Here is a 23,203-nt window from a genome sequence, read left to right on the forward strand (position 1 = left end):
TCGCAATACATTCCTGTCACGTTAACATCATACCTCTGACAATCCACTTATCAATCCTCGTCAATAGGATGATAAGTCCACAAAGTTACTCCGATCGCAACACATTCTTGTCATGTTAACATCATACCTCTGATAAAATTAACTTATCGACTCTCCTTAATAGAGCGATAGGTCCATAAATTTTAGTCAAGTTAACATCACACCTCTGACGATCAAACCAATTTATCGACTCTCTTCAATAGAGCGATAGGTCCATAAAATACTGTTAGGTTAACATCACACCTCTAACAGTCAAACCCCCCAATGAACTTGTTAATCTTTTTTCAACAAGAATAGCAAGTTGTCATTATAAAATCCCTAGCGGATTAAATATTTTCTAGAATTATCCTAGTGATAATAAAGAAAATTTCTGAATTTCACTCTAAGTGAAAATTCACGCCAAGTTAATACTACACCTCTGGCACTTCTAATTTTCTTTCAGTGTTTCAAGTGAAAATATAACACAGAAAGAAACAGCAACAAAGTCTACGTATTCAACATCGTAGCACCAAAATCCATGCCTTTTACGCATGGGGGACTTTATCTCGATCCCTAATTAGCGCATGGGGAACTTTATCCCAAATCCTAAGTAGGGATAAGCCTACACCTAATACGCGTTGCCGGTTAGTCTTTTTCCGTAAAAATGACAAAGTCTATGTATTCAAAATCATAGCATCAAGTCTAAGAGGGTTCATTCTCTTAGCACAACGTTACATGTGGAACGGACTTAGATAATCCACATGCTAGCCCGACTCAAACGGTAGTCGGTAAAGGCTTATCAAATCCGTTGATGGCTGAGGGTTTGCCAAAAATCCTATGCACGTTTGCAGGCCCCTAAGATACCTTTGAAGCGGGTGCAAAGAACAATTCCTTATGACAAGGAATCAACAGCTCCAAGATCAGAGTTGAGATCCAAAGTATTTCGAAAATTCGTCCCAGTCAACCGCGAACTTTCGAAAACTTTGGAGGGGGTTCTGTAGGCTATCAAAAAATCACAATGGATAGCTGATCCCCATCAAAACATCGATGATGGAAGTTACACTCTGACGACTTTCAGAAGGTTACAATTTGAAGACTTTCACGTAGACTGATAAAGGTTACAATCTGATGACCTTCACAACAACTGATGAAAGCTCTAATCAACAGCCTTCACAATCAACATCGAGAGTTACAATCCGACGACTCTCACATATCAAAGAGCTAAAGTAAAGATTACAAAACGACGATCTTTGCAACGCTCTGACAGAAAGAGACTACAAATCGACGGTCTCTTCAAACCAAGACGTGGGAGTCCTCCCCGCGTACCAGCATCAAGATGCACCATGTTCATAGCCACGAACGTAGCTCAGATGCAGTTTCCAATGCTGCTAACGCAGCTTCCAAATCACTGCAAACGCAGCTCAGACGCAGCTTCTAACGCTGCCAACGCAGCTTCCAAATCGCTGCAAACGCAGCTCAAGCACAGCCTCCAAAGCTGCAAACGCAGCTTCTATCCGCTGCCAAACGCAGCTCTTAAATCCTGCCAACGCAGCTTCTAACATGCTGCCAACGCAGCTTCCATCCGCTGCCAAACGCAGCTTCCAAGCCGCTAAACGCAGCTTCCAACAAGATGCTAACGCAGCTTCCAGCCGCTGCGTCCGAGCTTTCAGACACTGCGTTCAAGCTTCCAGACACTGCGTTTGAACGCAGAATTCACACAAAAATGCGGATTTTGCGTTTGACTCGTTCAAACACGAGCTGAACAGTTTCAAAACCGTTTCCAACGATCTGAGGGGATCACAACTCCACTCAGGAGTGATTTAAGGGGCGGTTACATCCCATTAGCCCCACTTAGGAGCGAATTAAGGAGGTTGTTACACCCCTTAATCCCCTATAAATAACTGAAAATCAATTCAGTTCAGGGGTCGGTCGGTTGGAACTTATTGGCAGCGAAAAGAGGATCCTTCATCCTTCGGTTGGAGCTTTGGAGATCGGCAATAAGATCTTCTTCATCCTTGGCTTATAACCGACTTTCGGTTAAATCAACTCTTTCATAGAGTTTTAAACTCGTTCAGAGTTCTCCACAACATCAAATCGTGAGGAGAAGACCACGTTCCAGTGAATCAAGATATTCGGATCGTCAACGGAGAGCAAACTCGACGCGAGCATTCGAGGGAGGCACTCCATCGCCACCGTGAAGAACCCAAAATTAAACAAAGGGGAGAATCCAGATCATTCTCTTCTCTTTTGTAATCAGGAAATCCAATTGTAATCGAGATTAAAGGAATACAAATCAATTTTCCTTCATTTCTTTTACTGTAAATTTTTCCACAAACAGTTTGTTTTAAAGTTTTTAAGTTTGAGTTTATAAAGAGGAGGCTTGCATTTTCAATTGAAGAATTCATCTTCAATCTTCTTCAACCTCTATTGTGTTTATAGAGAAGTTTTTCTAACTCTTTTCTCTAGCAATTTGTTTTTGATTTTCATATTATCATCATTGCTAGTTTTGATAATTTAGTTAGATTTTGTTTATACTCATTTTATCACACACATCCTATTTGAGCTTGTAGCATTTCATACATCATATATTGGGTTGTGGGATTGTGATTTGTGAGATTGAACTTACGTTGAGTTCTCATCCATATTAGAGAACATTTTATTGTACTTGAGCTTCATTGTAAGTTGCACATTGAATTACACTTGGACACCGAGAGAAGTGGTTGGTGAGAGACGGTGTCGGTTCTAAGAGGAGTGGGTCGGTAGTAAAGCCTAGTGAGAGGTGGTAATTCTTAACACTTGAGAAAGGTGACACAGGCTAGGCCAACACTTAGAGGGTGTGAAGTGTATTTGCAATTGTGTAAGGTGTAAAGTTTTCGGTGAACTAGAAAACCAAATTGTGAGGTGTAAACGTTATTCGGGTGAGCGTAGAAAACCCGATTGTGATAGTAAAGATCTCCTCGAGGTGAGGAGCAGAGACGTAGGTCGTGGGGACCGAACTCCGTGAACATATCATGTTTTGTGATTGTTTTTGTGCACTATCACTATTGTTGATTTACTCTTGTTTATATATCCTTGCATTAATCAAATTGAATATCAATATTATTAGGATATATTTTTTAATTAATTTTAATCGGTATTAATATCTAGTAAGATTAGCAATAACCCTATTCACCCCCCTCTAGGGTGCTTTCAATTGGTATCAGAGCTTGGTGCTCTTGATTTAAGGTTTAATCACCTTGAGTTAACAGTCTAACCTTTAATATTGTTGCTAATCTTGTTTTGATATTATATATTTTGTTTGCTCATATATTATGGATTTGTTCGATGTAGGCTACGACATAAATGTTGCTCCTAGATATAGTAACTTTCCTTATGATTAATGGTGTAGTAGATTCAAAATTTTTGTTGAGTCTAAAAATATAAATTTATGGGAAATAATTGACAATGCTTATATTGTGCCTACGTTGGAGAAATCTAAGTGGAGCAATCATGATAAGAAAATATTTATAATGAACAAGTTAGTGTTAGAATTTATGCATAATGCTTTTGGACCATGTATTTCTAATGAACTTCCTCATTTTGATAGTGCTTATACAATTTGAAAATTATTTGATGCACATCAAAGGAACTTGAAGGCGATTCGACGATCTTTGGGGGTTCCCTCTTCAAGTTCACAAGGAGCCTCATCATGCACACGGCCACTAGGCGATAGTCTTAGTGAGGTATGCGAGTCCAATAACAAAAATAATCTTACTATGGATGAACTCACACATGGCTATGAATTATTAATACACGATTATAAAAAATTGTAACGTAGCTATATTGAATTAAAAAGCAAGCATGTCGAAATAAAATCCTCTCATGAAACACTAGCCACTAAGTTTGATCTCATTGCAAATCAAAATGTAAATCTTAAATAATGCAATGAAAAATTAAAATTAGAAAATGCTAGTTTGTTTCATGCTAAATGTGATGTCATATTAGAAGTTGAGAACATTAGAAAAGAACTTAATTCTTTCAAAAATAATAATGTATGTTCTACTTCTAACAACAATGCTTATGTGAAAAATAATGAGTTGAATCATGTTAAAAGTAGAATATCTACTTTAGATTCAACACTAAAAACTTGCATTGTTAATATGGACATATGTGCAAAGTCCTATACAAATTCTTCTAAGAAAACTACTCACTATGCACATATGTATAACAAAATTTACAAGTGTTCAATTTACGATCGTAAAGGTCATATTGCTAAATTTTGTTATAATGCACAAAAGCCTAACAAGCCTAATCATGTTTGTGCATCCCATCAAGCTTCTTCTTCTCATACACATGTACACACACATAGCGATAATCATAAATATGTATAAGTGTGATTTTTGTGATTGTTTTTGTCATTTGACCAAGTTTTGTTTCGATTTGAGAAGAACTTCCCATTTGCAAAATAATTTTAAAGAAAAATTTATTTTTACAAATAATTTTTGTGCACAACCAATTGGTCAACACAAATCTTTTTAAACTTTTCATTTCACCTATTGTAATCGAAAATGACATTTATATGAGTATTGTTTTGACCATGTTCGTGCACCATATGCGCCCAAATGGGTTCATAACCCAAGGGCCCTGAGCTTTAACGATAGGGCTCATGTCCCTAGTCTCTTTGGTACCAAGAGTAATTGGGTACCAAAACATGTTTAATCTTTAAGAACGAATTCTTTAGATTTTTAGTTTTTCATGTTCTTAAATATGTTTTCTATTTAAGTTTTATAAACAAAATTGAAAATAATTTTATACTTGGTATTTGATTTAAAAAGTTATCATTCATATTTTTTCATGATTCTCTTTCATAGATTTATTTGATTTAAAAAGTTATCATTCATATTTTTTCATGATTCTCTTTCATAGATTTTCATGTTTTCATCCTTTATGAATTACATATTTTTTCATGATTCTCTTTCATAGATTTTCATGTTTTCATCCTTTATGAATTGATACAAATTTTTTTATCAAGATGATTTTTCTATGATTAAACATCACTTTTATTATTATACTTTGTTTTTAATTTTTTTTAAGTTTGAACAATGTGTTTATAATGTATTCCTTATATGGTTTGATCAAGTTTTACAAAGAAGATTTCTTCTATTGATCAAACACTTTTTAGATATATACTTTGTTTTATATTTGCATATGAGAGGGTTATATTTTTGAGCAACCCCCCGGGTGTATTACTCATTTGTTTCAAATTATGTTTACCGGGCATTCATATGGGTTGAAACAAGTTTTTCTTGTTTTTCTTGTTATTTTGTTTCAAATTATGTTTACCGGGCATTCATATGGGTTGAAACAAGTTTTTCTTGTTTTTCTTGTTATGATTTGTTTTTATCCTAAGCATAATTTTCCTTGATCCTTGTGGATAAAACACAAAATTGTTTGACATTATCTTTAGCATGGTTGTTTGACAAAATATCTCTTAGTGGACATCTTTAACTAAACTTTTGCCAAGAGATTGTTTATAAGAAATGATTGAGTACTCTTGTCTTTTGAACTTAAATATTTTCTTGATCATCTCTTCATTAGAATAATATTTTATGTTTTTCCCATGAACTTTTACTTGAATTCTCTTTTGGTCTCAATTATTATGAATTCTCATAATTGTTTCTTCATGAACAAAATTTGTGTTTTTCATGAGTTTTCATATTCTTTATGTATTGAGAAATCATTTATCTATATGTGTTCTAAATCAAACAAAATTTATGATTGATATTTTATAGATTTTTTTAATCATCTGATGTTTGATTTTTTTAAATTTTTAAATTTTTAAATTTTTTAGGCTTTTATGTTTTAGACCTTTGTGACACCTTATCTTCATGATACATGTATATGTGTTCACTTAGTCCATCTTTGTATATGAGTTGTGTTTAGCATATTTTATATTTATGCTTGCTCACATATTTGCCATGATCTTTATTGCATATATTCTTTATGGCTTTTTGATAGGGGGAGCCTTCCCCATATTTTTGTTTATACTCACTTGTGCTTTTTGTTAGGGGGAGCTTTCGCTCTCTTCTTTATCATATTGTTTTCTCTCATTTTTGATGTTGCCAAAGGGGAGAAAAATGTGAGGTATACAATATTTTATTTTTTTAGCTTGTTTATTGATTTTATAATGCATATTGGTAAATTGTTTGTCATCATAAAAAAAGAGGAGATTGTTGGCCTTCTTGTTTTGATGATGATTTAATAAACAATTTACGACTAATATTATTTTTAGCATTTTGTTTTGTGTTGTTTAGTATACACAGGAAAATGAGCTAAATTGATATTGAAGCCTATGGAAATCAAGTCAATCAATCAAAGTTTTAGTATACACAGGAAAATGAGCTAAATTGATATTGAAGCCTATGGAAATCAAGTCAATCAATCAAAGTTCAAGCTTCAGAAGAATCATTCTCTAAATTGATATTGAAGCCTATGGAAATCAAGTCAATCAATCAAAGTTCAAGCTTCAGAAGAATCATTCTCGGTATACTTAGTATAGGATTATATTATGTGTGTTATTCTATAAGCTCAAATACATACACATACATTTTATTTGTGAATTTTCATGAAAATAAGTGTTTTTATACAAAATACATTCAAATACATTTTGGACTATACAAACCATGCTAACATCTTTTATTATGTCCATAAAAAGATTACACAAGTTTTCAGAACTTTTGGACTATACAAACCATGCTAACATCTTTTATTATGTCCATAAAAAGATTACACAAGTTTTCAGAACTTGATTTGAGCTAAAATGGCAAAATCAATACACAAGTTTTCAGAACTTGATTTGAGCTAAAATGGCAAAATCAACATATTTGAAAAACATGTATTTTTGCATTTTTGAATATTTCTGTGTTTTCACAAATGGTAAGAGCAAATTAAAAAAAATCTTTTTCCAACATGTTCATATTCATGTTTATAAACTTTTTCTAAACTTTTACATTTTTTAGAATTTATTTGCTATTTTTTTGTTGAGCCTTGAAACTCAACTTGAAAAATCATTTCAGCCTGATAACCCGTTATCAGTCGACCGAAGAATGTGCCTGCAATATTTAAAAGTTTATGTTCTATTTTGGTCGACTGACTAGTCGACTGATGATCCATCAGTCGACTGATAAAGATAGTCAGTCGACTGATGAGCTGTTTGACGCCTACAATGGTCATTTCATCAGTCGACTGATGATTTCCATCAATCGGCTGATAAGCCATAACAGCTATATTTTCAGCCTTGGTTATTTTATCATTTTTGCTTGTTTTGCTTGGGTTTTGTGCCTTGGTTTTTCATCCTATATAAACCCCTATTGTTATCATCAGAATATCTACCTAAGAGGGTTTTAAAAAGATTGTAAAGAGTTTTAAAGTTTGTTTAAAGGTTTTTAAGTTTGAGTTTACAAAGAGGAGGCTTGCATTTTCAATTGAAGAATTCATCTTCAATCTTCTTCAACCTCTATTGTGTTTATAGAGAAGTTTCCCTAACTCTTTTCTCTAGCAATTTGCTTTTGATTTTCATATTATCATCATTGCTAGTTTTGCTAATTGAGTTAGACTTTGTTTATACTCATTTTATCACACACACCCTATTTGAGCTTGTAGCATTTCATACATCATATATTGGGTCGTGGGATTATGATTTGTGAGATTGAGCTTACATTGAGTTCTCATCCATATTAGAGAATATTTTATTGTACTTGAGCTTCATTGTGAGTTGCACATTGTATTATACTTGGACACCGAGAGAAGTGGTTGGTGAGAGATGGGGTCGGTTCCAAGAGGAGTGGGGTCAGTAGTAAAGCCTAGTGAGAGGTGGTAATTTCGAATACTTGAGGAAGGTGACACATGCTAGGCCAACACTTAGAGGGTGTGAAGTGTATTTGTAATTGTGTAAGGTGTAAAGTTTTTGGTGAACTAGAAAACCAAATTGTGAGGTGTAAACATTATTCGGGTGAGCGTAGAAAACCCGGTTGCGATAGTAAAGATCTCCTCGAGGTGAGGAGTGGAGACGTAGGTCGTGGGGACCGAACTCCGTGAACATATCATGTGTTTGTGATTGTTTTTGTGCACTATCACTATTGTTGATTTACTCTTGTTTATATATCCTTGTATTGATCAAATTGAATATCAATATTATTGGGATATATTTATTAATTAATTTTAATCAGTATTAATATTTAGTAAGATTAGCAATAACCCTATTCACCCCCCTCTAGGATGCTTTCAAGTTTGACTTAGAGGCATTTTAACTTGATTATCGACATGTTTAACTGACGTAGTGAATGGATTGCATTTACTTGAGCTTGGTAGGTTGAACTTGATCCCGTCTCCTTAGGGTTGGTCACGGGTTAACTCGAAAATTTTTCTTTCTCTCTCACACTCATAGCACTAGCTAGTTGATTTAGCTGGGTTTCTCACATAGCTATGATTTGAGTGTTAGAATTGAGCATTTGTCCGGTTGATTGCATAAATGAATTCAAAGTATTGGATGTTTGAGTCAACAAGTTGGCGGTCTTTGTAAAGCCTTTAATTATTGTCTCCAAACTCTTTTCTAAAACATTGAGATGTTTATCATGATCAGAACTTAGAGGAATATGACTTATAGATTGATGGTGAGGAGACTGATTTAGATATGACAGATTTGGTTATTGGAAATTATTTTAAAAACTGAAAAGAATTGTGTTTCCTCTAAGAAATTGTTGGGTTGAAGTGGGAGTGAAGTTTTAATGTTCAAAATAGCTTTCCTTATTTTATGTAACATCTAGGTGATTTCTCTAACCTGAATTATAGGTTGGAGAAAATGGATCATTAAGGGGACACTGGAATGCGGTGTTTACCTGACCTAATGGTTGATTATTTCCTAAGAGGAAACATTCTTCTGAAACATGAATTGGAGAAAGAATGTTATGATAATTTAAGGTATAAACTTGATTGATTTAAACTGGAGCTCGTTCTTTGATTTCTAAAGCTTCTAATCTATGCATGATTGTAGCCATCTTTGCTTTAGAGGCTATGTTTGTCTTTAAGGAAAGACTGCTAGATTTAGGTTAGGGTACTAATAAAACTCTATGATCACATCGTTCTCACTACATGGTTTTCTCGGATAAACTCATAAAAATTCTCAAACTTCATCAACATTTTTTTTCAAAAAATCCCCTTAATACATCTATTCTAAGAAAGTTTTTTGAAGAATAATCCAATCCTTCATAGATGATTTGGCATAATCACTATTTTCAAGGCTGTAGTGAGTATATTGGATAAGAAGATCCTTAAATTTGTCAAAATACTCACAGAATGGCTCTCCTGAGACTAATGTTGTTTCTAAGCTTAACTGTTTTATAGATGGGGAAAATTTTCTTTAGAAAAATGGTAAGAAATTTATCTCAGGTTGAGATAGAATTCGTGAGTAAGCTATACAACCATTTCTTGGCTTTGTCCTTAAGAGCAAAATAAATAAATCTAAGCTTAATCGCATCCTCATATAAGTTTTTAATCTTAATCATAAGACAAACTTCCTCAAACTCGGAGATAAAAATATAAGCGTCTTTGGTTTCAATTCCTAAAAATTTTGAAAGCATGTTTATGAAATGTGGTCTAAGCGTAAAATTAAATCCATTGACATCGGGTAATGATAGGCAAATCCGCAAGTGCATGGACTCGTTGTAGTTATCAAGGTCGATCCTATAGGGGCTAGGGGTTAATTACTAAATTTCATGTTTTTCGACTAGCTAAATCGATATGTAAAATAGAAGGGATTAAAATTGCGAGATTAAATAATAGAAATAAAATAAACAGCTAATCGGGTGGAATTCAATATAATGAAGGGTCAGGATTGAGTTTTCACCACAACTTCGGTGTTCAATGATGAATTATTTCAGTTCTCGGTGTTGGTTTAAACTAGAAAGGGTGAATTAGCCTAAATTAAAGCCTCTTTCAAGGTCTAAAGATCGTGGCTAATTAATCCCAATTAATCTACTTTTATGGAATCAAGATTAAATTAAACTCATTAAGATTTATGCTAATCCTAATCAAATCCCTAAGGAATCTAGCCTATTTTTGTGGTTCGAGTTTCCTGCTTAATTTCTAGAGGTCCGGCACCTTTCGGTCCTTCAATTAATTACCTATGATTGTTAATCCGATGATCAAGCAAATCAACAAAATTAATTCCAAGAAATTAAGTTTAAAGATTTAAATTTTCACCAAGAACCTACATTAATTCATCATCAATTACCAAAAAGTTGGGTTCTTTCCCAATTCTAGAGAAGGAATCTACTCACACATGATTGGTATAAGAGAATACATCAAGTAAACATGCAAATCAATCATAAGAATAAATTAATTAAAGAGAGGAAAGAATTAACCCGTCTTTCAATTAAAATCTTCAAAATAAAGACTTGTAATCCAATCGTGTACAAGAAATCCATCGTCTTCCTCCAATACTTGAACTCTAAATTAGATACTAATTGACGGCTAAGAGAAAGTAAAAGGGTCCCACTTAACCGTAAGCTAAAATACCTATATATAGGTCTCCAAAAAATCTAGAAAAATATATGGCCCGAACCACAGGTGTAGTGCATGCCACACCCGGGTGTGGCAGAAGCTGTCTTCTAAATGTTGTCAGGGCTGGTCCAATGGTGCAGTGCACACCACACCAGGGTGTGGTGCAGTTTGTCTTGCTTATTTTATGCTCGTTCATGGTCGAAATTTTAGTTCATCATACTCGTGCATCCATTTTCTTCTCGAATCATGCATTCTCAATCTCAATGTTGCTTCAAACTCTTGTTTAACTTCCAACGATCATCGAATCTTTCAATCTTGAGCGAATACCTGCATATAAGAACACAAACCACAGCAGTATCCTTAATCTAAACATGAAATATGTATCAAACACCCGTAAATCGCACTAAGATAATGCATATTTTACGTGTTTATCAGGTAGCTTAATACAATGTGTGATTGTATTCCTAGTTGGATAACACATCTCGAAGAACGAGTGGATTAGGATTAGCCGTTTCTTCAAAAAATAGTTCAAAATAGATTAAATGATTGGTATTACCTCTAATCTAAACTTGCATACACCAAAACAATTTTTTTTTATAATTTTTAAATTAACTTTAAAAATTCAAAGAAAAATAAAAGTTAGTTTTTTCTTAGAGAAAAAACTAAAAATCTAAAATATAATGAGAAAATGAGAAGGATAAAGGAAAAATCTAACTAAAATAAATCAAAAGCAATCATTTTATGTTAATCACTTTAAGTTCTAGGGTTAAGCCTAAACTCAACTAGACCAGCTCCTAACCAAAAACTCTTTTAGTAAAAAGGTTGAAGTTTACTCAGTCAGTTAGCCAAGTAAGGATGATATTAGAGTGACATAAAAAATTAATTAAGTATAACCTTCCTTCCGGAGCGATTTACGCAACCCCTAAACCTTGCCCTAGACACCAACGGATTTAAGTAAACTTAAACCGGTTCGCTTAAGGATTTCTTGGTCCTTAATGAGCTTGAGTCATTAGGGGTAAATGTCTAATGAGTTTTAAAAGGCTTAGGTTTGTATAGTGAGAAATTAGTGATTTGTTGGCTAAGGAAAGGCTGATAAAATTTCTCACTTTATCTTGATTAGTGTGTTTTTACCTTTAAGAATATTTTTAAGTGAGTGTCAAATTAAGATGCTCAAATTACTTCGGTGAATTCCTACTATTATATGTAATGCGACCCTACGAATTAAAAGCAAATACAAAAATATACAAAAATAAAATCTTTTTGCTTTTTAATTAAGGTCAACAATCAAATAGATGTGAGAAAGAGAGCTCTTGTTTAAATTTATTATCTTGTTAGTAAATATCTAAGTGGATGGTGAATTTTATTAGGGTTGACAAAAGTAAAAAAAAATTCTAGATCCTAATTGCCTCTAATTGTGAGAAACTAACTAAAAACAATGGAATTAAAGATACTAGAAAGAGAAGTTACCATAATCAAGAGGGTTCTAACCTCTCGAAGAAAAATATTCAATCTTCAATCTTCAATCTTCAATCTTCAATCCTTAATCTTCAATCTTCAAAGTGGTTCCTTCACAAGAAAACACACAAATTAAAAAACCAAAACAGAAATTTCTAATTACAAGCATCTTCCCCGGCAACTAGGGGTGGCAAACGGGTCAGATCGGGTCATAGTTGACCCAACCCATATAAGTGTGATCCGACCCGACCCGTTTAACAAATGGGTCAATGTGATCCGACTCGTTTATTAAACGTGTTACCCGACCCGACCCATATGACCCGAATGACCCGTTTATCAAATCTCATTTCAATATCATGGATACTGTACAAATCAAGATGAAATGATCCCACCAATGTCAAAGGGAGTATTGTGCAATTTGGCCAATTTATACAAATTAACTGACTAAAGAGAAAAGACTTAAAGAATCCTATCACACACACTGATCCTGTGATTTCCCCAAATAAAAACATAATATTATACGAAAAACTCCACTTCCTCCCCTTTCTCACCTTCATCAGCTCCTTCGATTCTCTCATCATCACCATCGCCACCAGATCCTGCAGCTCCTGCAACCAAATCACAGCCCACCATGTCAGCTCAAATCCATAGAAACCCAATGGAAGCACAAACATAACAATTTTGGCACATAAAAGTTTGGGTTTTGATATATCATTGCCCAATCTCATCAATTTTAACGTGCAAAATTCAATGTTTCATTCTGAACCTTTGACAGGACATAACAAATACAGAAAATCTTTACATGATATTAAGCTTTGCGGACTTCTTTCGAAACAGAGAGATTTGGTGAAAATATCTCAAAAAACCCCTAAAAATTCCACCTTTTCCCGAATTACGTATTCCTCCTCCTTCTCAACAAAGAACACGTTGAACTTCTCAAGCTCGTCCTCAAGTGACCCTAGAAACTTGTGACGCCCCTGGGTTCACGCAAGGCTGCAGTCCAAGGTGAAACCAAGAATGTCAAACCTGCCTTGCACCATACCGTGCAATAACATGTTTCACCATCATAATTAACATCTATCTAGTAGAGTCAACAGCAGGTGCAGGTACAAAAGTAAGTAGAAGATAATACAAGGAAGACTGATGAAATGATAATAATCAAATTAATGTCTCATCATCCAACATACAGAAATATATAGTCAAAGTCTGAGTAGATAAACTGGAATACTCAACAAGTCTCAAATACAAATATCTGACAAGAAGGAAATAAGGCACACAACCTTTACAACTTCTAGAACAAGATCTGACAAGAAGGAAATAAGGCACACAACCTTTACAACTTCTAGAACAAGACTCTCAAATGTCTAAACTAAAGTCTACTGTGAAACTCTAAAAGAAAACATATAACTAACTAGACAGCTGAAGTTAAAATGCATCGCCATCAACCTGTGATTCTTCGGGCTCCTGGCTCGTTACCTGAAAGGGGGAGGGACAACGAGCGTCAAAGCGCTAGCGAGTAATATCACAACCAACCCCAAGGGAACAGAGCTCATTGTATAAGAAAATATAGATAATACGTAATAGATCTAAAATCATTGATCATACTAAAGAGGATTTTAGTATTTAGAAATTTACAACACGAGAATAGGTACGTCGAGCGAAATAATCCAAACAAGGAAACCCTCATGTATATACCTTGTATCTCAAATTGTAAATCCCTAAACACCAAACCCGAGGTTCTAGTACAGGAAACAATAATAACAGAAATACAACAAATATCAGAGTATAAATACAGTGCCATGATATAGCCTACATGAGTATCATGTTATTACTTACATGAACATCATGTCAAAATCTACATATGTGTCATGTCATAAACTACTGTGAGAAAGTCATATGCAGGGTTAAGAACTATGTCCGATACAGGAACTATATACTGTGGTTTCCAAACTCATGGAATAAATAGCAAATGTCCAACACGAGGACTGAAATAGATTATAGTCCAACACGAGCACTTCTATGGATTATAGTCCAACACGAGGACTGTAAAAAGGTGAAAATGTCACTGAGATATATAGTGAAATCTACTTATATCAACCCACACTCAAATCAGTATGTAAATCCCCAATTTTGTACCCTCAGGTCATCTATCGTGCATGGATACATAGTAAGACTAAAATCCAGAGTCAGAAAATCCAGGCAAACTCTCGAACATGAGAAAAATACACAGAACAGGGATTTAACAACAGGCTTTGCGGTCGACCGCAGCCCTTCAGCGCGCCCAGCGGTCGACCGCTGTGGTCGACCGCAGAGCTGACAGAAGCCCAAATCTGGGTTTTCTGTCAGCTCAAAACCTAAAATAAACGTTTTGATTTCTGTGCTAACTAAAGTTCTAACTTCTCAAAAAAATCATACAGTAGAAAAACAATGAATTTTAATCATGTAAACTACATCCCTAATATTCCAATACATGGGAAACATGTTAAAAACGTTTTAATAGCAGTAAATCATGATTTAACTCTTGTTTAAGCAATTTCAGATCTAGATCTTCACTAAACAGAAAATTTGTGAACTTTTATAAACTGAAACCTTTGATTCTTACAATCCATATTATAGAGAACTCAATTTTATACGAAAATACCTTTTGGGCTTATCAAAACTCAGGAAAAATCAAAAGAAAACCATAAAAAAAATAGGGGTGAGGGATTGGGCGAGATGATACTCGCCTCAGGTGAGAAACAAGCTCCTAGATCTGCAGGAGGTTGATCCCCTTCGCTGAAATCTGATGATACTCGCCTCAGGTGAGAAACAAGCTCCTAGATCTGCAGGAGGTTGATCCCCTTCGCTGAAATCTAACAAATCCCGCTGAAAACCCTTTGCAACTCCTCCAAAATCACCAAATACAAAAATCTAGGGTTTGAGGGGGAAGAGGGGGCTAGGGTTTCTGATTTCAGATCTAAGAGGGGCTCTCTCGGATACATTAGCCTATATACCAAACCCACAACCCGACCCGAAACCCGATTAAACCCAAACCTGAGAAAAACTCTCTGACCGTTATGCGGTCGACCGACGCGGTCGACCGCCACGGTCGACCGCTACGGTCGACCGTGTAGCAGAAAAATGCCTGCTGCTAGGCATATAATATGCTGGTCATTTCACGCGATTTCTCTCACATAGAAACACTTGATGGGTTCTCAAACACAGATAATTACATTCATCTGATATATATACGTATATATATGATTATTTATCATAAGAGAATTATTTATTATTTATAATTCACATATATTCATTATAGCAAATTTTGGGGTTTTACATTCTTCCCCCCTTAAAAGAATTTCGTCCTCGAAATTCGGAAATTATACGAATCTCGAAAAAATGAACTACTAGATAACATATGGAGATATTTATACTTAACGATCTAAAATGGTAATATTCTCGCAAAAATCCTAATCTAGTGGAACTAGTACATCGGGCGAAAAATCCAAACAAGGAACCCCCCATACATATACCATGTGTTCCAAAAGATTGAAAATTGAGCGAAAATATCTTCATTCTAGCGTTAAACGTAAACATAACCAAAGGTATAAACGTAAAGTAAGATATATAACATAATAAGAATTAATTTACCTGCTCAACCAAGTGTGGGTAGTCGCGACGCATGTCCTCCTCGCGCTCCTAAGAAATCTCCTCAACGCCTCCTCGGTTCCACTGAACTTTCACTAATGGAATCACCTTACTCTTGAGTCTCTTGTCCTCTCTGGCAAGTATACAAACCGGAATCTCAATAGTAGTCAAATCTCCTGAAGCTCAATCTCTGGTGCATCCAATACTCACTGCTGCTCCTCATCATGCAAGTGTTTATTGAGCATAGAAACATGAAACACATTGTGTATACTAGACATCGATCCTGGAAGATCTAGTCTGTATAACACAGCTCCAATGCGCTCTAAAATCTGAAATGGTCCAATATATCTCGGCGCAAGATTCCCCCGTCGCCCAAATCGCTGTACGCCTTTCATAGGTGATACCTTCAGCATGACTGAGTCTCCCACCTAAAACTCCAAGGGTCTTCGCCTCTTATCTGCATAACTCTTCTGCCGACTTTGAGCGGCTAGAATCCGCTCCCTGATCAATGCTACTTTCTTGGTAGTCTGCCTCACTAGCTCTGGCCCAAGCATCAAGCTGTCCTCTGGCTCTGCCCAACATATCGGCGATCTACAAGGCCTCCCGTATAATGCCTCATATGGAGCCATACCAATCGTCGCTTGATAACTATTGTTATAAGCGAACTCGACCAGTGGAATATGATCCTCCCAACTACCCTGAAAATCAATGACACAAGCTCGTAACATGTCTTCCAACACCTGATTTACTCTCTCTGTCTGACCATCCGTTTGAGGGTGGAAAACACTGCTGAATGATAGACTGCTGCCAAAAGAGTCCTGAAAACTCCTCCAAAAGTGCGAAGTGAACACCGAACCTCGATCCGATACAATCATGTCTGGAACTCCATGAAGTCGGACTATCTCCCTGATAAATATCCTCGCATAGGCCTCGGCGGTATAAGTAGTCCTCACTGGAATGAAATGTGCCGACTTCGTCAACCGGTTTCACCAGAAATGTCTCTTCAAGTCCTTGTACATCTTGGTGGTCCCTGGATGCACTGTGTACCGAGTACGGTGTGCCTCATCAAATAACTCTCTCTTCAGCTCTGCACTGGCTGGCACAACCAATCTACCCTTCATCCGTAGACCTCTATTAGCTCCAATGGTCCAATCAGTCTTAGGCTCTTTGGAAATCTCTTCCTTTCGGATTTGAATCCAAGAGTCTCCCAACTGAGCTCTGACAACTCTGTCACTCCAAGATGGCTGCACTGATATAGCTCCCAAGAATGCACTGGTACCTCCAATTTCGGGTCTAAAATCAAACTGGCTAAGCGTGATAAGGTCCCGATGCAGTGAACACCTCAAGACCGAAACCCGATGCCGATGCTTCCTGCTTAATGCATCTGCTACGACGTTCGCCTTCCCCGGATGATACTGGATTGCGAACTCGTAGTCCTTAATAAACTCAATCCATCTCCTCTGTCTCTGATTGAGTTCCTTCTGGGAAAAGAGGTACTTCAGACTCTGGTGGTCTGTGAATAATTCAAACTGTACTCCATATAAGTAGTGCCTCCATGACTTTAGTGCAAATATCACCGCTGCTAACTCCAAGTCATGAGTGGGATAGTTCTGCTCATGTACCCTCAACTGCCTTGATATATAGGCTACTACCCTCTGAGTCTGCATCAATACGCCTCCTAAGCCTGCCAATGATGCATCTGTATACACAACGAATGTCCTGTCACTGCTCGGAATAGTCAGAACCGGCGCTGTAGTCAACTTAGCCTTCAAAATATCAAAGGCCTTCTGGCACTCCATGCTCCATATGAACTGTACGCCCTTCTTCATAAGGCGTGTAATCGGCGTTGAAATCTTCGAGAAGTCCTGAATGAACTTCCTGTAATAGCCCGCTAAGCCCAAAAAGCTGCGAATCTCTATCACCGTCTTTGGTGGCTCCTAATCAACAACTGCTGCGACCTTAGTTGGATCCACTGCTATACCCTCCCTACTGATGACATGGGCAAGAAATCTGACTTCTGAAAACCAAAACTCACACTTGCTGAACTTAGCATACAACTGATGCTCCTGAAGAGTCCTCAACGCTATCCGTAGATGCTCCTCGTGATCCGCCTCCGATCTCGAGTAAATGAGAATATCATCGATGAAAACGATCACGAACTGATCCAAGAAGGGACGAAAAACCCGGTTCATCAAGTCCATGAATACCGCGGGTGCATTGGTCAACCCAAATGGCATGACCAAGAACTCGAAAGAACCATATCGAGTAAGAAAGGCGGTCTTGGGAATATCCATCTCCCGAACCCGTAGCTGATGATAGCCAGAACGAAGATCAATCTTTGAGAAATACTGCGCTCCCTGTAACTGGTCAAACAAGTCATAAATCCTAGGTAGTGGGTACCTATTTCGGATAGTGACCTTGTTCAACTCTCTATAATCTATGCACAATATCATACTACCATCCTTCTTCTTCACGAAGAGGACCGGTGCGCCCCACGGAGAATGACTCCGGCGAATAAAACCCTGATCTAGCAACTCGTCCAACTGGGTCTGAAGCTCCCTCATCTCAGCTGGTGCCATACGATAGGGTGCGCGGGATATCAGGGCTGTGCCTGGCTGCAACTCAATACAGAACTCTACCTCTCTCACTGGAGGCAATCCAGGTATGTCCTAAAAGACATCCTGATACTCCGAGACAACTCTAGTCTCCAATAACTCAGCACCCTGATCCCGTCGCAACGAGCTGGAGTCTAGTCATAAATGCATGAGAGATGAAAGAATGCGAAGCTCCCGAATCGAAAAGAATACGGGCGGGAAAGGAGTTCACAAAGAACGTACCCTCCACTACGGCTCCGCTGGCTCCATGATCACGGGGGACTACTGCATATACCCTGCCTGTGCCTGAAGGCTGCTCTGCTACTGGAGATGGAGAATATGGGACAATCTGCCCCTGAGGAACCTCCTGAACTGCTCGAATCTGTCCCTCAGTCCTCTGAGCTGCTGGCGGTGCCTCAAACCTGTTCTGCTGGCCCTGACCTCTGCCCTGCTGGCGCTGCTGCTACTGCTGGTTCGGACCCTTGCCCTGCTGGGCTCCTGCTGGTGCACTGCGACACTCTGATGCCTTATGCCCGACCTTGTGACAATTAAAACAAGATCCCTGGAACTTGCGCTGCTGATGCACTCTCTGATCCTGTTGGGGTCCCCTTTTATAAGGGCCATGATGCTGCTGCTGATGTCCAGAAAAGAGTCTCTTGTTCTTGCTCTTATCCCTACTCTGTCCTGTCTTGGCCTTTCCTTCCTTATCCTTCTGGAACATAGTAGTCTCAATCTCCTGAGAAGTGGCAGCCTCAGCTACCTCCCTAACTGAATAAAACCTCCTCGACACGAGGTACCGTCGGAGATTAGGGCGAAGCCCTGCTAAGAACATCTGAGCCTGACGCTCTCCCGTCTGCCACATGCCCATGAAATGTAGCAACTCCCCGGCTCTCGAAATCCGCCACTGACATGTCCCCCTGAGTCAACCGGGACAACTCAAGCTCCTTCCCAGTCCGTGCTGCAGAAGAAATGTACTGACCATCAAAGAAGTATATGAAATCCTCCCATGTGAGGGTCATCCTCTGCTCCAGAGTAAACTGAAGTTGGTACCATCTCCAGGCATCTCCCTTCAGACTGTAGGATGCCAGCCTCTGCTTCTGTACTGAATCTACACCGAGTATATCGAGAATATTGCTCACATCCTCCTTCCACTTATGGGCTACAAGAGGGTCTGGTGACCCCTGGAACTCTGGTGCCCTCATCTTCTGGTATCTCTCCACCATACGCAGCCAAGCCTCCTGCTCAGTGGCTCTATCTGGGACTGCTAGAGGAATGGCTATAGGCGCGATCTCTGAGGATCTCTCTCTGATAGGAACGACGGGTATCCCCTGCTGCTGAGCTACCGGTGGTGGTGATGTCCATGGTGCTATATGAGTCGTCACCAACTCCTCAATGGTCGTCATCCTGGCAATGAGAGGAGCCATAATATCCACCAAGTACTGAGGAGCCTGCTGCGGCTCTGGTGGTGCCTGCTCCTACTCGGGTGGAGCCTGCTGCGGCTCAGGTGGGGTCTGCTGGGGCTCTGCCTGAGTGGCCCTTCGAGTGCGGGGTCTCCCACGTCCTGCCATCCCTCTAATCATCAGAAAAATAAAGTTCATGAGTCAAAGTAGACGTATATTCTATTCATACATAGTACATTACAATATGATTTTCACATCTAATAGTATTCACGAATATACTTTAAGCAAAAAGAATTAGTTGTCATAAAAAAAATTTCTCAAAATTTTGAGATATACGCATATATCGTCCTCACTCATACTAGGAAATCCTTAGCGGACTCTATACATGAATCCTAAGAAACTCTAACCTAGCTCCACGACTCGACACAGGATGATCCTAAGGATACTGGAACTAGAGCTCTGATACCAAATGTGACGCCCCTGGGTTCACGCAAGGCTGCAGTCTAAGGTGAAACCAAGAATGTCAAACCTGCCTTGCACCACACCGTGCAATAACATGTTTCACCATCACAATTAACATCTATCTAGTAGAGTCAACAACAGGTGCAGGTACAAAAGCAAGTAGAAGATAATACAAGGAAGACTGATGAAATGATAATAATCAAATTAATGTCTCATCATCCAACATACAGAAATATATAGTCAAAGTCTGAGTAGATAAACTGGAATACTCAACAAGTCTCAAATACAAATATCTGACAAGAAGGAAATAAGGCACACAGCCTTTACAACTTCTAGAACATAACTCTCAAATGTCTAAACAAAAGTCTACTGTGGAACTCCAAAAGAAAACATATAACTAACTAGACAGCTGAAGCTAAAATGCATCGCCATCAACCTGCGATTCTCCGGGCTCCTGGCTCGTTACCTAAAAGGGGGAGGGACAACGAGCGTCAAAGTGCTAGCGAGTAACATCACAACCAACCCCAAGGGAACAGGGCTCATTGTATAAGAAAATATAGATAATACGTAATAGATCTAAAATCATTGATCTTACTAAAGAGGATTTTAGTATTTAGAAATTTACAACACGAGCATAGGTACGTCGAGCGAAATAATCCAAACAAGGAAACCCTCATGTATATACCTTGTATCTCAAATTATAAATCCCTAAACACCAAACCCGAGGTTCTAGTACAGGAAACAATAATAACAGAAATACAACAAATATCAGAGTATAAATACAGTGCCATGATATAGCCTACATGAGTATCATGTTATTACTTACATGAACATCATGTCAAAATCTACATAAGTGTCATGTCATAAACTACTGTGAGAAAGTCATATGCAGGGTTAAGAACTATGTCCGATACAGGAACTATATACTGTGGTTTCCAAACTCATGGAATAAGTAGCAAATGTCCAACACGAGGACTGAAATGGATTATAGTCCAACACGAGGACTTCTATGGATTATAGTCCAACACGAGGACTGTAAAAAGGTGAAAATGTCACTGAGATATATAGTGAAATCTACTTATATCAACCCACACTCAAATCAGTATGTAAATCCCCAATTTTGTACCCTCAGGTCATCTATCGTGCATGGATACATAGTAAGACTAAAATCCAGAGTCAGAAAAACCAGGCAAACTCTCGAACATGAGAAAAATACACAGAACAGGGATTTAACAATAGATAGCGCGGCGGTCGACCGGTGCGATCGACCGCGCTCTGATACGCGCCTGGCGGTCGACCGCTGCGGCATCGCGGTCGACCGCCAGAGCGTCGCGGTCGACCGAAACGGCTTTGCGGTCGACCGCAGCCCTTCAGCGCGCCCAACGGTCGACCGCTGTGGTCCCCTTCTGCGCGCCTAGCGGTCGACCGCTGCGGTCGATCGCAGAGCTGACAGAAGCCCAAATCTGGGTTTTCTGTCAGCTCAAAACCTAAAATAAACGTTTTGATTTCTATGCTAACTAAAGTTCTAACTTCTCAAAAAAATCATACAGTAGAAAAACAATGAATTTTAAGCATGTAAACTACATCCCTAATATTCCAATACATGGGAAACATGTTAAAAACGTTTTAATAGCAGTAAATCATGATTTAACTCTTGTTTAAGCAATTTCAGATCTAGATCTTCACTAAACAGAAAATTTGTGAACTTTTATAAACTGAAACATTTGATTCTTGCAATCCATATTATAGAGAACTCAATTTTATATGAAAATACCTTTTGGGCTTATCAAAACTCAGGAAAAATCAAAAGAAAACCATAGAAAAATAGGGGTGAGGGATTGGGCGAAATGATACTCGCCTCAGGTGAGAAACAAGCTCTTAGATCTGCAGGAGGTTGATCCCCTTCGCTGAAATCTGACAAATCCCGCTGAAAACCCTTTGCAACTCCTATCCCCTTCGCTGAAATCTGACAAATCCCGCTGAAAACCCTTTGCAACTCCTCCAAAATCACCAAAAACGAAAATCTAGGGTTTGAGGGGGAAGAGGGGGCTAGGGTTTCTGATTTCAGATCTAAGAGGGGCTCTCTCGGGTACATTAGCCTATATACCAAACCCACAACCCGACCCGAAACCCAATTAAACCTAAACCTAAGAAAAACTCTTTGACCGTTGTGCGGTCGACCGACGCGGTCGACCGCCACGGTCGACCGCTACAGTCGACCGCGCATTAGAAAAATGCCTGCTGCTAGGCATATAATATGCTGGTTATTTCACGCGATTTCTCTCACATAGAAATACTTGATGGGTTCTCAAACACAGATAATTACATTCATCTGATATATATACGTATATATATGATTATTTATCATAAGTGAATTATTTATTATTAATAATTCACATATATTCATTATAGTAAATTTCGGGGTTTTACAAAACTCCTCCTCCTCCCTCGTCATCTTGTAGCCACCTCCGGCAGAGGTCTTGGTGCGCTTCGCCGATCGATCACCGCCGACGGCGATGAGCTTGAGCTTCTTCTTGAGGTATTTGTAGGAGAGGAACTTGTCTCTCCACTCGGGTAGGGTTTCCTCTATCTGATTGCTCAGACTCTTCCCAAACTTCATCAGAACCCTAATTTCATTCTCGATTACAAAAATGGATAAATGTTTTTTTAACGATTAGAGGAAGAATCGCCGGAGATGCTGGACCTGGTGGGAAACTGGGGGTCGAAGGAAGAGGAGAAACAGGAGAAGGAGGAGGATGAAGACGACGAAGATGATTTCATATTTGGAGTCTGCAACCCACTTAGATTAAACGGGTCGGTATTGGGTTACATGGGTCAGTTTGGGTCAACCCTAATTTACCCATCTAATAAACGGGTCAGTTCGGGTTGACCCATTTATGACCCATACCTAATATAAACGGGTCGAGTCGGGTCGGGTTGATGAGTCGGGTCATAATTTGCCACCCTACTGTAGGCGTCAAAAAATGCTGAAAGATATCCAAATACAGCTAAAGAGGAAATCATCCAAAAAATCAAAAGAACACAAGTATAGACTGTCTCGTCGTGCGGGACAGCCTTTGCTGTCTCGCCGTGCGGGACAGCCTTTGC

At 38.3% G+C, this 23,203-nt stretch overlaps 1 protein-coding gene across 1 annotated transcript; it reads right to left on the reverse strand.

The window, feature by feature from the left end:
• LOC109821555 (SPX domain-containing protein 1-like) lies at positions 10,867–22,715 on the reverse strand. Its single transcript, XM_020387734.1, has 4 exons — positions 22,526–22,715; positions 12,894–12,970; positions 12,495–12,620; positions 10,867–10,884 (listed from the first exon to the last, which is right to left on the reverse strand). The coding sequence occupies exons 1-4, from the start codon at positions 22,713–22,715 to the stop codon at positions 10,867–10,869; spliced, it is 411 nt and encodes a 136-aa protein (XP_020243323.1).

The sequence above is a fragment of the Asparagus officinalis genome, chromosome 8 (assembly GCF_001876935.1).
Source record: "Asparagus officinalis chromosome 8, Aspof.V1, whole genome shotgun sequence".
Classification (NCBI taxonomy): Eukaryota; Viridiplantae; Streptophyta; class Magnoliopsida; order Asparagales; family Asparagaceae; genus Asparagus; species Asparagus officinalis.

What these genes read in the sequence shown, in the direction of transcription:
- LOC109821555 (XM_020387734.1), bottom strand. Translation starts at nt 22,715, where the DNA reads ATGAAGTTTGGGAAGAGTCTGAGCAATCAGATAGAGGAAACCCTACCC. An exon ending in GAGGGAGGAGGAGGAGTTTT is followed by an intron (nt 12,971 to 22,525) that starts GTAAAACCCCGA and finishes ACAAGTTTCTAG; the next exon opens with GGTCACTTGAGGACGAGCTT. An exon ending in AATACGTAATTCGGGAAAAG is followed by an intron (nt 12,621 to 12,893) that starts GTGGAATTTTTA and finishes ATTTGGTTGCAG; the next exon opens with GAGCTGCAGGATCTGGTGGC.